Below are 11,699 nucleotides of genomic sequence, written 5' to 3' on the forward strand. Positions count from 1 at the left end.
CGCGAACACTCTCGGCGCCAAATGCACCGAAACATCAACAATTTCCACCCAGGACATCCACTAGCCAGATGCTTTCCACGACTATTACCCAAGCGCAGCCACCTTTACAGTCATCTGACATCTTGCTTCACTAAGTTACGAAGTCGGGAGGGCGGGAGGAATGCTGATTACAGATAGTATTCGAGTTAGGTACATGTACCTCGGTATGGAAGTGTTCGTTCGTCCGGATCGACAATGTCGTGCGGTGGTGTTGATCTGAGAGCTAAAAGTGCCGTGAGGGGGGAGTCCGGGGTAAGATGCGCCTTTAGTGGCGGAAGATCTTGGCTTGTGAGACAAGCACTATGGAACAACTTGGCGAAGCTGCGAGAAGTACCCTGCTAGCGACATAGTAAGAAACGTCAGAAATACCGGCTAGAAGCGTGGAAAAGACGTTTCATGTTAAGATAGAGATGTTATAAGAGGAGGTTCGCGGCAAATTGCCCGCAAATTGGAAGGGCTAAGACTCTACTGGATAAGATTTGCGGAGAGCTTAGCCTCCAAAGGAGACGAGGCACTCGTAAATAACGGAAAAGAAGGAAAAAGATTACTAACTGCGAATCTGTCTGTGGAAAGCAGTCATACGATTTGGTCGTCCCATGATCGCTCAATCATCGCCGCCTGAGCACTCATTCCTGTACAAAGGGTCAACTTCCACCTGTCGGCACCAGAGCGCCCAAGGTCTGGTCAAAGTGCCTGAAAGTGACTCCCAGGCATCGTGGCATTCCCTGTCGCTCAGATACTTTAGATTGCCGCCCTCAACCTTCGCATGTCCCGACTTGATTTTGCCACCGGCTTCAACGTCGACCTTGCCCTCGAGTGCATAGCCTGTATGCGCATTCAGGACCGTCATAGCGGTTGTCTGCGCCTTGGCTGCCTCCTTCGTATATATTGCTTGGTAGACAGCTTCCTCGATCCCATGCGCGACGGTTGTGAAGCCGTGGCCTTGTAGCAGAACGACAGCGTGATCGGGTTCCATCTTTGGCTCTGCAGATGAACCACCGAGCTGCGAGGGTAGAGCGGAGCGTACTTTGGAGTAGATGAAGCCGGTCGACGTGGCTGGTTTGAACGCAGCTGCAAGAGAGGCGCCGAGCGTGCTGTCGCGAACGAGCAGATCGTGCTTCGAACCGGAGGGGTAGCTGTTCGAGGCATCCCAGACTGGCACATTGGTACCTGCAGTGATATTGTCAGCAAGAAGCTAGGCATAATGGTCCAGGATACATGCCCAAGAAGCCAGCCATGTATATTGTGTTCTTTAGAGGCACACCACTAACGCAGTACGGCAGAACATCGCCGGCATGGCTATGCACCACACTGTTGATGGCCGGAAACCTCTTGTATATCTCGCTGTGGATGTGTCGCTCTAGATAACCTGGTTTCGCGTCCTTCTCGACCGCTTCGGCGCCATCGACGTTGTATTCGACCAGATCGTCTTGCGAGCTGACCAACGCTGGCGGCATATTGCAAGGCATCCAGAACGTCGCGGGATTGTCGGGCGACCGGACAGAGATATGGCCATAAGCATCGAAGATGCCTGAAGAGGTGGACGCGTGAAGTTAGTGTATGTTTCACGTGCACTCCAGACACCAGAACTTACCATTGTGGTCGAGGATGTGACAGGCAGTGACTAGGCCTTTGAAAAGGTCCTCAAGACCAACCTTCTCTCGTTTTGGAAAGTATCCGGCAGACATATCGCAAAGATGTAGATAGTGTGTACGGCATCGTGGAGGGCGGAACGCATATGTTGTGTAGTGGTACTGTTCTTGCTTCAAGCGCTCGATGACGTGCGGGCGCGCATGTGTGGGGGAAACGACTGGCGGGGATACACCGTTTCTTGGCAATGACCAGCCTCCGACCGTCCAGCCACACTCAGCATTCACAACATCGTTTAATCATCGCGCCTTAGCTACTAACTTCGAGACCCGCTACCGTAAGTCTGAAGAGATGCTTAAGCCTTGGAAGTGGAAGATGAAAACGGTCATTGATCGACCCCGTTGATGTGCGCCAGGTTGCGGCCACCACACGTCCCATGGCCGAGCTGACATAGTATCGTCCAAACAGTGCTTGATGCGACTCTTCGTCCAAATAATGAGAGATCCCAGAGGGTAACACTGTCTACCTTCTGCACTCCGAGCCGAGCAAGAAAAACCATGGCTACCAATACTCACGATGTCACTTACCTGATAGGATTGATCGAGGTGCTCTTTCTCTACAAAAGACTAGCTTACCCTTACTCACGTCCTTCGTGAAGGCCGCCATATACTCATGAGCCGCTTCCCTATGACATGAGCATCATACCTTTCCGTATTCATCCTACCTGGTTTCGCAACTTCTGCACTTCCTGCTGCCAACACGATCAACATTATCAACCCGACCTTTATCAATACCCTCCGCTCGCAAACCAGCGGTTATCAACCCTTCCAAGACCTACGACCAACATGCGCGTCACCGTAGCGTTTCCGGGGGTTCGATTCTGGTTATACAAGTTGGAAGGCAAGCTCATCTGCACGCATTACATGCCGGACCAGCCACCACGACAATTCACGATATCCAAAGTTGAGAACGATCAAGTAGAAGAGATGGAAGAAGGGAATCACCCACAGGAAATAGTAGACCTTGGAGGAAAGCGGAAGGTATTCTCGACAAGCTTCGGGGAAGAGCTCTCCATCGTCCTGATGAACCTACGTGGAACGCTGGACATGGAGTATCATTATGACGAGCGGGGTTTCCAAGAAGTCATATTAAAAGGGTTTGGCCCTTGGCCGTCCGCAAATGCCATAACGCAACCAGTCATTCAACACGCTTAACCTACGAACACGCCTGTTGTCGACAACGAGATGCTCTAACTTCAAATTCTCATGCTCCACCGGAAGTTCCCAAACACGCACAAAAGACACTCTCAGACGCACAACGGGCCTCAGCCAAGACACAGGTCGCTCCGCCAGATGAACAGCAGGACCTGCTAGATACAAAAGAAACGCCGACGAACACGCCCGTAACTCCGCCAGACATAATCGAGTCCGTATCAGGCTCACAAAAGCCTTTGCTAGACATAAACGCATTCGACGCGCCTTGGATCTATTACTTGGAAAAGAATTTCTCGTAACCGACGCCTCGAAGACGAACACGGCCACTGAGAGCTGTCCCAGGCTCTGAGTCAGTCGGTCGTAGCGCAGGCATCAGGAGCTCGCGAGGGCTTCGACCTGGTCAAGTAAGCATCTACATTCGCGATACTCAGGGGGCGCGGATTGAAGCCATTCTTGTCAATTGCGATTGATAGTGGAGACTACAATACATTTATTGTTTGCATGCTCGTCCAGCCAACGAAGTGCCGGATCGACCTCCTCTCCTACAAACTGATATACAGTTCGTTTGTTTTGTGTACTGTTGATGTGTCTATGCGATATGCAAACGCCGTGTTTCACCACGAGCGCGCAATATAGATAGTTCGATGTGCCGGAGGTGTCTGTCCAATTATTTGGGGCTGCTCTTTCGTCCGTTTCCTTTTTTCCAAACCGGAACCCAAGGGAGTTCTCAGCCCGCGTCCTACGATGGTCTTGAATATCCATACCTCGAACGCCTGTTACGGTCGTTGTAGTACCCCGGCGGTATTGTATTTCCTTAGCTTTCTGAGCCGTTCTTGACTCTAATTCCACGCCTCCGTATGTGTCGATAACACATCCTGACCGCTACCCATGTTCGCCGCGGCTTCCTGGGTTCGCTGTTTGTGTCGTTGTATTCTCCTCGTCAGCCCATGTCCACATCGCCGTCTGCCTCCCCCATGCCATCCACAAGATCGCTTTCGCCACTCTCGCCGCTTGTTTCCTCGCTATCGCTGTCTTCGTCCACAATCTTGCCTTCCACCTCACACTTTCGCGCAAAGCAGCTGCCACTCTTTTCGTCCTTGCCACCAACCCCTATCCCAATGTATAATCCCTTCTTCACCTCCTCGATGATCTTGTCAAGATCGACCGCACACTCGCCGTCGTTCTCGTAGATGATCTTCTTGGCTCGGCTGTTGGCTGCCGCTTTTGTGGAATGCACAGACGTGATGTGCGTGGTACCGACGTTGTTCTGAAAGCTATCGGCCGTGGGGTAGCAGGTATCGGTCACGATGTAGATTCTGTAGGGACCGGAGTGGGAGGCATTGACCATGTTGGCCATGGGTGGGTTGGGTTGTTCGATGCTTTGCTGGATGTAGGAATCGCCGTCGTGAACTTTGTTGTTGTTGTCGTTGTAGTACGACCGTTGAGTGGGTGTAGGTCCATCTTTGCTGCGCGCGCAGTTGGCACACATGTGGTTGCCATCGGCCATGTGGGCGCTGTGCGAGTCAGGCGCCATTGCAGACGACAAGACGCCTGGTAGCAGAATAGGAACGCGGCGCAACAATGATCGCAGTACAATTAAAAGACAAGGGAGCAAAATTCAAGCCGCGAAAAGAAAAGAAAAGAAGAGGAGGAGACGAACAGTCTCTCCCCAGAAAGAAACGCAGACACCAAAGTCGAGGGATGGAAAAGAGGGTTTCACGATGTCGTGAACATGGGAATCTGGCGCAAGTGAGAGGGGTATCTGGAAAAACGCGATGCGCGGCTAGACCGCATTGTTAATTTATAACCCTCACTGGTATGTCGTTTGTGTGTGAGTGTCTCGCTCCGCGGAGGCCAGTACGGCGAGGAGGAAGGCTTCTTTTTTAGCTCAACGCAAGTGGCGAACATTCCCACAAAGAGCGACATGAAGCTCGCGACACTTCCTCTGGTTTGCCACCAAGGCAAGCAGGGAAGAACTTGGGGGTCTTACGCGTATTACTGCCGAACCCTAGCCACAGCACTTCATGCCCAAAAGTCATGTTCCAGAAAATTCCTTTTTTTCTCCAAAGGTGATCTGTCGGCGAATTAGTAGTCAAAATGTCGTTGATCTGTGTCAAATAGGGTGTTGGTTCTGGTGGTCAGGCGGAGATCATGGACAGATTACATGACTTGTAGTAACTTTGCCCGAGCTGCTGCGTGACACATGCCCGACTTCGCCGCCGGGTGCAAGGAGTGGGGTTTCCTAACATTGCGAGGCCCGAAAAAAAGAAGAAGCTCCTGGCATGTGCAAGTAATACCTAGAAGCGATCGGCCACACGTTAGATCTAGAGCGTCCCCAGTTTGACCCTTGCTGCTAACGTATTCCAGCCCACTGTGGTCCCCTGTGGTCCCCTGTGGTCCCTGGACTCAAGACTGCGGCAAAAAGTTCCGATGACGAATCACAAGTCTTGGACGTAATCCTAGTGCGATGGAGCATATCCCGGGATCAGATGCTAGTCTGTGAAGTTGCTCAAGGATACCCGCTCCCTGCATCTTGCACCGCGCCATCCGATCGCGGGAGAGCTGTCTAGCGGTTCATCCGGTAGATCGGATGAGATGAATTAGCCTGAGGCTGAGGGTCCTCGAGCCCGGGACGACAAGGCTTAGTCTGCAACTCATTGTCACTAGCTTATCGTGTCTTCGTTGCCGAGCCGCAAGAGTTACTGCAAACTGACAAGGACCTGTGGAGGTCTAGTGCCTCGCACCGGCCTTGCAAGCCACTGTGTCCTAGGCGCAATGATTTCGACATGTTTCTCGTGCTTGCCAACGTTCTCCTGTCTTCCACACTCATACACAGTGGTCATGCTTGTCTTTATGCATATAGTACAACTCAGTTCCGGAGACAAATACGACGTGAGATGTCAAATTTTCGCAAAACACATTATATGTAATCATACAAGATCCAAGGCAAATGCAATCCACTTTCCATCTGCCGTTACGTGTGTTTGTCGTGTAAGACCGAGCGCCACCAGCTCCGTACGCTGCTAAATGTATCCGTCCCTATGGTACAAAAGAGAGAAATGAGACCATGAAAATGCCATGGGAAGAAGGAAAAAGGATTTACTCATCCTTTTGCGTTGCAGATTGAGCCTCACTTGCTGGCTGAGCATCGTCCTGATGCTGCTCAATGCTCTTCTCCTTCTGCTGATCTTCCACGACCTCGACAGTAGGTGGTGCCTCGCTGGCTTCGGGAGCATTGGCCTGCTCTTGTGTCTCAGGGTTACGGCCTTCGGCGTCTGGGTGGGGAGGTGCGACACCGTTTTCTTCAGCGTCACCATGCGAGTCTACAAGGCCCTCGTAGATCTCGTGGCCTTCGCCATCGACGATACGGGTTCGGGTCTCGTAACGCGTCTTGAAGCTGACCTTTCCAGCAAGTGCTGATACCTCATCGTCATTGAGGATGCGGCCGTTCTCGTCGCGGTACTCGATACGCTCTTCCTTGGAAACAACAGGTAGATCCTTGGGGGCCTCCTGAGGTGGCGGGGAAACTACCGCTTGCTCAGACATCACGTTCTCTCCCTTCGCTTCTTTTGGTTGCTCTGGCTGTTCCTTAGGCTGTTCTTGCTTGACCTCAGGGACGACTTCTGGTGCGACTGGAGCCGGAGGAGCAGGTGCTGCTGATGAAGGCACGGCGATGGATGCTACAGGCTCAGAGTGCATGACGTTGTATGCTTCGTACTACAACTTGTCAGCTGAAATTGGCCAGTCGTGATGCGAAGAGAACTTACAGAGTTTAGAAAGTTGTTGCAATCCCAGTCCCAAGTGTCGAACAGCTTAACGCTCTTGCAAGCATCCTTGGTCCATGCGTTGCCGTATGCTAGGGGAGAGTATACAGTGAAGACTGTGATAGCGACAGCGAGGAAACCGACAGCCGCTGCTTGGCCGATCGCGGGGTATTGCCTCAAACCAAAGACACTGAAGCGGTAGCTCACGAAGTCAAAGATCTGGCAAAGTGCAAGGATGGCAAAGTACAGAGCGGGCAGGTAGTGGTGCAAGAACAGCTGGCGCGCCATCAGGTAGAATGGGAAGTAGTGGAAAGCCCAACCGAGAATGCTCATGCCAACTTCGTAGTCGAAACGTTTGAAGGTGACGTTGTTGTAATCACGGTAGCCGCGCTGCCAACGGAGAATGGCGAAGCCTTTGATAGCGATGTAGAGAGCGATGAGCGCGCTCGAGCTCCACCAGATCACCGGGTTACCCAGAAGATAGATCTGACGATTATGCTTGCCCCAGAAGTTGATACCGCGGCGTAGAATGGGCCACGATGGAGGGCGCGAATCCCAGGCGTGCGATTCAGTAAGGCCAGCGTTGGTCTTCCACATGACCTTCTGCAACTCCCAAAACTTGCCGAAGAATCCGGGGTTGCGGTAGTTGACCTTTTCGACCTCTCCGTCTACCATCAAGGGGTGAACATTGCCCTCGATGTACCAGATGCTGTTGGGCAATGTGCCTTGCCGAGCGCAAGTGACCTCTTGTTGCTCGAAACCCCAGTCAGGGAGCTTCACCTTGTGTGAGAATAGCGCACAACCAGTCATGACATGAACAAGCCTGAACTTGGTCTGGATAGTTCGGACGCGCTTCTTTGCCACGGCTCCATCAGACTTGCTCTTGACAATCTCAATGCGGAACAGATCGTTCGCATCACCCTCAAAGCCTTCGTAACCGTAGGCAGAAACCTCGTTTTGCCAGTCGGCCTCGGTAACAGGAGCACGAACATCGTGCGAGTGGAGGCGTCTGTCGGTGGTGATATGGTAGAGGCGAATGACACCGCCATCTTCAATATAAGTAGGGCCAACGTTGTCCCAAGCTTTGGGGCTTGTGAGGTTTGGGCCAGTGTAGTCTTCAGGCATGATTGGCAGAGTCTGGTTTTCCATGATCCAGATGTTGTTCTCGTCCTTGTGGGGGTAGAGGGTAATCTGTTGCTGCTTGCTACCGGTGGGGTACATGTGGCTGTGAGAATGGAGATATCCGCCTTGAGTGTTCCAGTGGCGTAGAGAGACACGGCTTCCATAAGCGACGTCGGCGGGAACAGCTTGCATGCCCTTGGAGTTCAGTGTCGCCTGGAACTCAGAAGACATGAAGCCGTCACCCTCACCAGGGTTGACCAGGCAGATGAAGTGGATTCCGAACATGGCCATGTAGAACGAGACGGGAATGACGATCAGGCAAAACATGCGAGCGAAGAAGTGCTTGAACCACAGGCGCGGCGTGACGTTCTTGGTATCTCCGAGAAGAACCCAGAGTTGTACCAGTGTCAAGCTACCAACCCAGGCGATGGTGAAGAGGCCGACCCATTTGACACTGACTGTTGCACCGAGTCCGACACCGGTAGCAGCCAACCAAAACCACCAAGATGGCTGGAAGGCCTTGGAGGGTCCTTGTTCGTGCTGGTTCATGAAGCTTGTCCAGGCGAGTGCGGTGACGGCCGTGAAGATGATGAGCGGCGAGTCGAGTAGGATAAGGCGGGACTGGGTGACGAGCGCATTATCTACAAGAAGTCAGTATACATTACACCTCCCAAGAAGTGTTTCTTACCAAAGATGACAAGTCCAGCGCCCAGGGCCGCAGTGGTAGTACGGCAACCCGCGGCCTTGAGGGTGAGGAACATGGTCGGGATCGTCAACACTCCGCAGATAGCGGGCAGCATGCGCATGGTGACATATGGGACCTTGGGCTCCAGATAGTCTTTGCCGATGTCTTTGAAGTCGAAGTTTCCGTCAAATCCACCCAACCATCCTGCCAGTGTAATGAGGAGCTTCGCGAGCGGAGGGTGGACGTCCATGAAGAATCTGCCCTTAATGTATTTCGATGCGAACCCACCGAAGCTGGAATCAGTCAGCCAACATGTCTGTTGAGTTCGTTGTATAGTGACCACACTTACTGAACTTCATCGAAGACAACACTGGTAGGCTGTGAAATCCGGAAGAGTCGAACGCCGGCCGCAATGAAGGTCAAAACGGCCAGCAGTGACCAGTCCGAGCCAGGGAGGTTGAAGATATCGTGGTCCTGCACTCCCTCGGAAGTGTAGCCTTGGACCTTCTGCTGCTGTGTGTTGTGCTGCTTTCGGCCGTTCGGGGCTGGGGAGCGCGACTTGGAACGCGACTTGGAACGCGACTTGGATCTACGAGACTTGGGCTTCTCGCCCAGGTAGGCGTTGGGTGCCGAGAGGCTCGCCATGACGGCGGGATGTGAAGATGTGTCGCGGCTCGATCAGCTGGCGAGTGGAGCGCTGTACCAAAAGGTGGGAACGTTGCGGAGTTCCAGAGTCTACGTTGAAGGCGCTCACGGCCTTGACGTCCTTGCAAAGAGAGTTAAAGAGAGTTGGAAAAGAGTCTCATCAAGGTGAGGGGGGAAGAGATGGAGGTCTCTGTGGTATGCGCAATGGTTCAGGCTAGGGGGAGAGAGTCCCGCGAGGAGCGGTGGTTGCGTACCGATTAATCCTAGTTGCAAGCTGTTCCTTACGACGGCCCTTGCCGAAAATGGGAGAGCTGAAAATAGGTCCAGGTACATAGGGCTAGCATTCACTCCACCCAATTATCTACCAGTTTGGAGAAATCAGATCAGTCCTCCAGCGGCAGTGGTCTGACCTCCGACAGCCGTTTGCAAGCCGAGGCGTCTTGAGTATTACGCCGAGTGCTTCATTTCGAAAGCTGTGGCTTGGTTGTGGCGCAACTGTGGCTGGGGTCCGGCGCGGAACATCTTGTTGCCTACCCTGGAACTTTGCGATCTCCCGCATGTCGACGCCCAGTCGCAGCTACCAACAACCACGTCCACATTCACCCCACGCGATCTACGCGCAAGTCACTCGGAAGTAGGTAATCGCGACGGGAATCTGGTCACTGGCGTTTGAATTTCTTCCCTGTTCTTGCCCCGCGCAATCTGCGAGTACCTCACCTGCTTTTCGCGACTCATATACAGGACTGCCGACGACATCACTCGAAGCCGAGACGTACACCGACCACACGCGCCATGGCGAACCCCAACGGCAATGGCGTCGCCTCGGGATCTGTCGAGCTCGACGTGAAGCCGCCGTCGAACCTGGTCATCCCCCCGCCCAACGTGCGCGAAACGATTGCGAAGACGGCCGACTTCGTTGCCCGCCGAGGCGAATCACACTTCAACGGACTGAAGCAGCGTGTCACTACCGATCCTTCGGCCGCGAACAACCGCAACTTCGTCTTCGTCATGGAAGAAGATCCCTACAACGCCTACTTCCTGTGGTATCTCCAGCAACTGAAGGAGGGTCACGGACGGTCAGTTGGAAGTGCCAAGCAAGTCGTTGACAACAAGCCCAAGGGCCCCCCAGAACCGCCCAGGTTCCGCTTCTCCGCGCGCATGCCAAACATCAGCGCAAAGGACTTGGAGGTGCTGAAGCTCACGGCTCTATACACGGCCCGCGTGGGTGAGAACTGGCTGAAGGATCTGCGCAACCGTGAGTCTGGCAACTTCCAGTTTGACTTTCTCCGACCAAACCACAGCTTCTTCCAGTTCTTCCGATCGCTTGTTGAGCAGTACAAGATCCTACTTGAGGAAGAGGCGACAGTCGAGGCGCGTATCCAGGAGCTACAACAGAACATCAAGAACCGGTTCCATGTGCTAGATCGTGCCAAGGGACGTGCGGAGTACGTCAAGTACGTGACCGCCCAAAAAGAGAAAGAGGAAAAGAAGGTCGAGGCTGAGAAGCAAGAGTATGCGACTGTGGACTGGCACGACTTCACTGTCATCGCGACTGTGCTCTTTGACGAGGCTGACGATGCAGCGGACCTGCCTCCACCGGCACAGCTGAACGATTTGCAGTCGCAGTCGCTCGAGCAAAAGGCAGCCGTCTCACTTTCGACAAGGCGTCTCGAGGAGGCCATGCCCGACGAGATGACTTACTACAACGTCACACAGCAGCAGGTACCCCCATCTCAGATGCCGCCAAACTACGCTCCCGCAGCGCCGTCCGTGCAGCCACCGTACGGTGTGCCGTCATACGCGCCTCCGCCTATGCCTGACTACCGAACGCCGGCACAGATATCGCGCGAGGAAGAGCAAGCTCGGCTGGCAAGAGAGCGCCAAGCGGAGAGCGAGCAGCGCGCACGCGCTCAGGCTGCTGCCAGAGGAGCACCTGGTCGCATTGTCACAGACTACGTTCCCCGTGCTGCCGCAAAGAAGGCAAACGTTCAAATGGCCGTGTGCCCTAACTGCAAGCAGCAAGTTCCCGCGAACGAGATGGATGAGCACATCAGAAGTAAGCCGACCCCATTCCTGTCCCTCAGAAGATCATCGCTAACACTGTATTCTAGTCGAACTGCTTGATCCGCGCTGGAAAGAACAGCGCGACAAGGCCGAAGCCCGATACTCTACAACCATCAACACCGCCGACGTCGCGAACAACCTCAAACGCTTTGCTAGTCAACGTGAGGATATCTACGATGGCGCTACTGGATTGCCGATATCTGCAGAGGAAGAAGCTCGGAGGAAGAAGGCTGCACTGTCGTACGATGGTCAGCTTGATCCTGCCAAAAATACTGCTCGTGTAGAGCAGATGCGGGACGTGAACGTCCAGGAGCAACTCCGCAAGATCCAAGAGAAGCACCGCCAAAAGTAGGCTTACGAGTAGGTCTTGCTTTCTTTCTCCAGACATCACACAGTCGCTTGAGATGATGATGGCTTTATTTGCATTGGGAGGCGTTTGTGCGAAGTCACTTGGGTATACCACTTTCATGGAGACCCGGAGCCGCAAGGCTTCCATTGATTCCAGTAGTTCTGGGACACTAGTTACTTGTAAAATATTAGTTCGTCAGGCAGAATGAAAAATGTGCGTTCAGCGCT

At 53.4% G+C, this 11,699-nt stretch overlaps 4 protein-coding genes across 4 annotated transcripts; 1 reads left to right on the plus strand and 3 right to left on the minus strand.

Annotated features, from left to right (window-relative positions):
* Positions 1-643: 643 nt before the first annotated feature.
* Positions 644-1,727, minus strand: J4E86_008667 (uncharacterized protein; the record flags this gene model as incomplete). Its single annotated transcript, XM_051449178.1, has 3 exons — positions 644-1,209; positions 1,262-1,570; positions 1,634-1,727. The coding sequence occupies 3 exons, from the start codon at positions 1,725-1,727 to the stop codon at positions 644-646; spliced, it is 969 nt and encodes a 322-aa protein (XP_051299597.1).
* Positions 1,728-3,783: 2,056 nt separating this feature from the next.
* J4E86_008668 (uncharacterized protein) lies at positions 3,784-4,350 on the minus strand (the record flags this gene model as incomplete). The annotated part of the gene is made up of 1 exon (XM_051449179.1): positions 3,784-4,350. One exon carries the CDS (start codon positions 4,348-4,350, stop codon positions 3,784-3,786), a length of 567 nt encoding a protein of 188 aa, XP_051299598.1.
* A 1,592-nt stretch (positions 4,351-5,942) lies between these two features.
* J4E86_008669 (uncharacterized protein) lies at positions 5,943-9,059 on the minus strand (the record flags this gene model as incomplete). Its single annotated transcript, XM_051449180.1, has 4 exons — positions 5,943-6,560; positions 6,611-8,370; positions 8,418-8,707; positions 8,764-9,059. The coding sequence occupies 4 exons, from the start codon at positions 9,057-9,059 to the stop codon at positions 5,943-5,945; spliced, it is 2,964 nt and encodes a 987-aa protein (XP_051299599.1).
* A 792-nt stretch (positions 9,060-9,851) lies between these two features.
* Positions 9,852-11,475, plus strand: J4E86_008670 (uncharacterized protein; the record flags this gene model as incomplete). Its single annotated transcript, XM_051449181.1, has 2 exons — positions 9,852-11,115; positions 11,171-11,475. The coding sequence occupies 2 exons, from the start codon at positions 9,852-9,854 to the stop codon at positions 11,473-11,475; spliced, it is 1,569 nt and encodes a 522-aa protein (XP_051299600.1).
* Between the last annotated feature and the right edge of the window lie 224 nt (positions 11,476-11,699).

This window comes from Alternaria arbusti, assembly GCF_024043155.1.
Source record: "Alternaria arbusti strain BMP 1465 chromosome Unknown scaffold_14, whole genome shotgun sequence".
Taxonomy (NCBI): domain Eukaryota; kingdom Fungi; phylum Ascomycota; class Dothideomycetes; order Pleosporales; family Pleosporaceae; genus Alternaria; species Alternaria arbusti.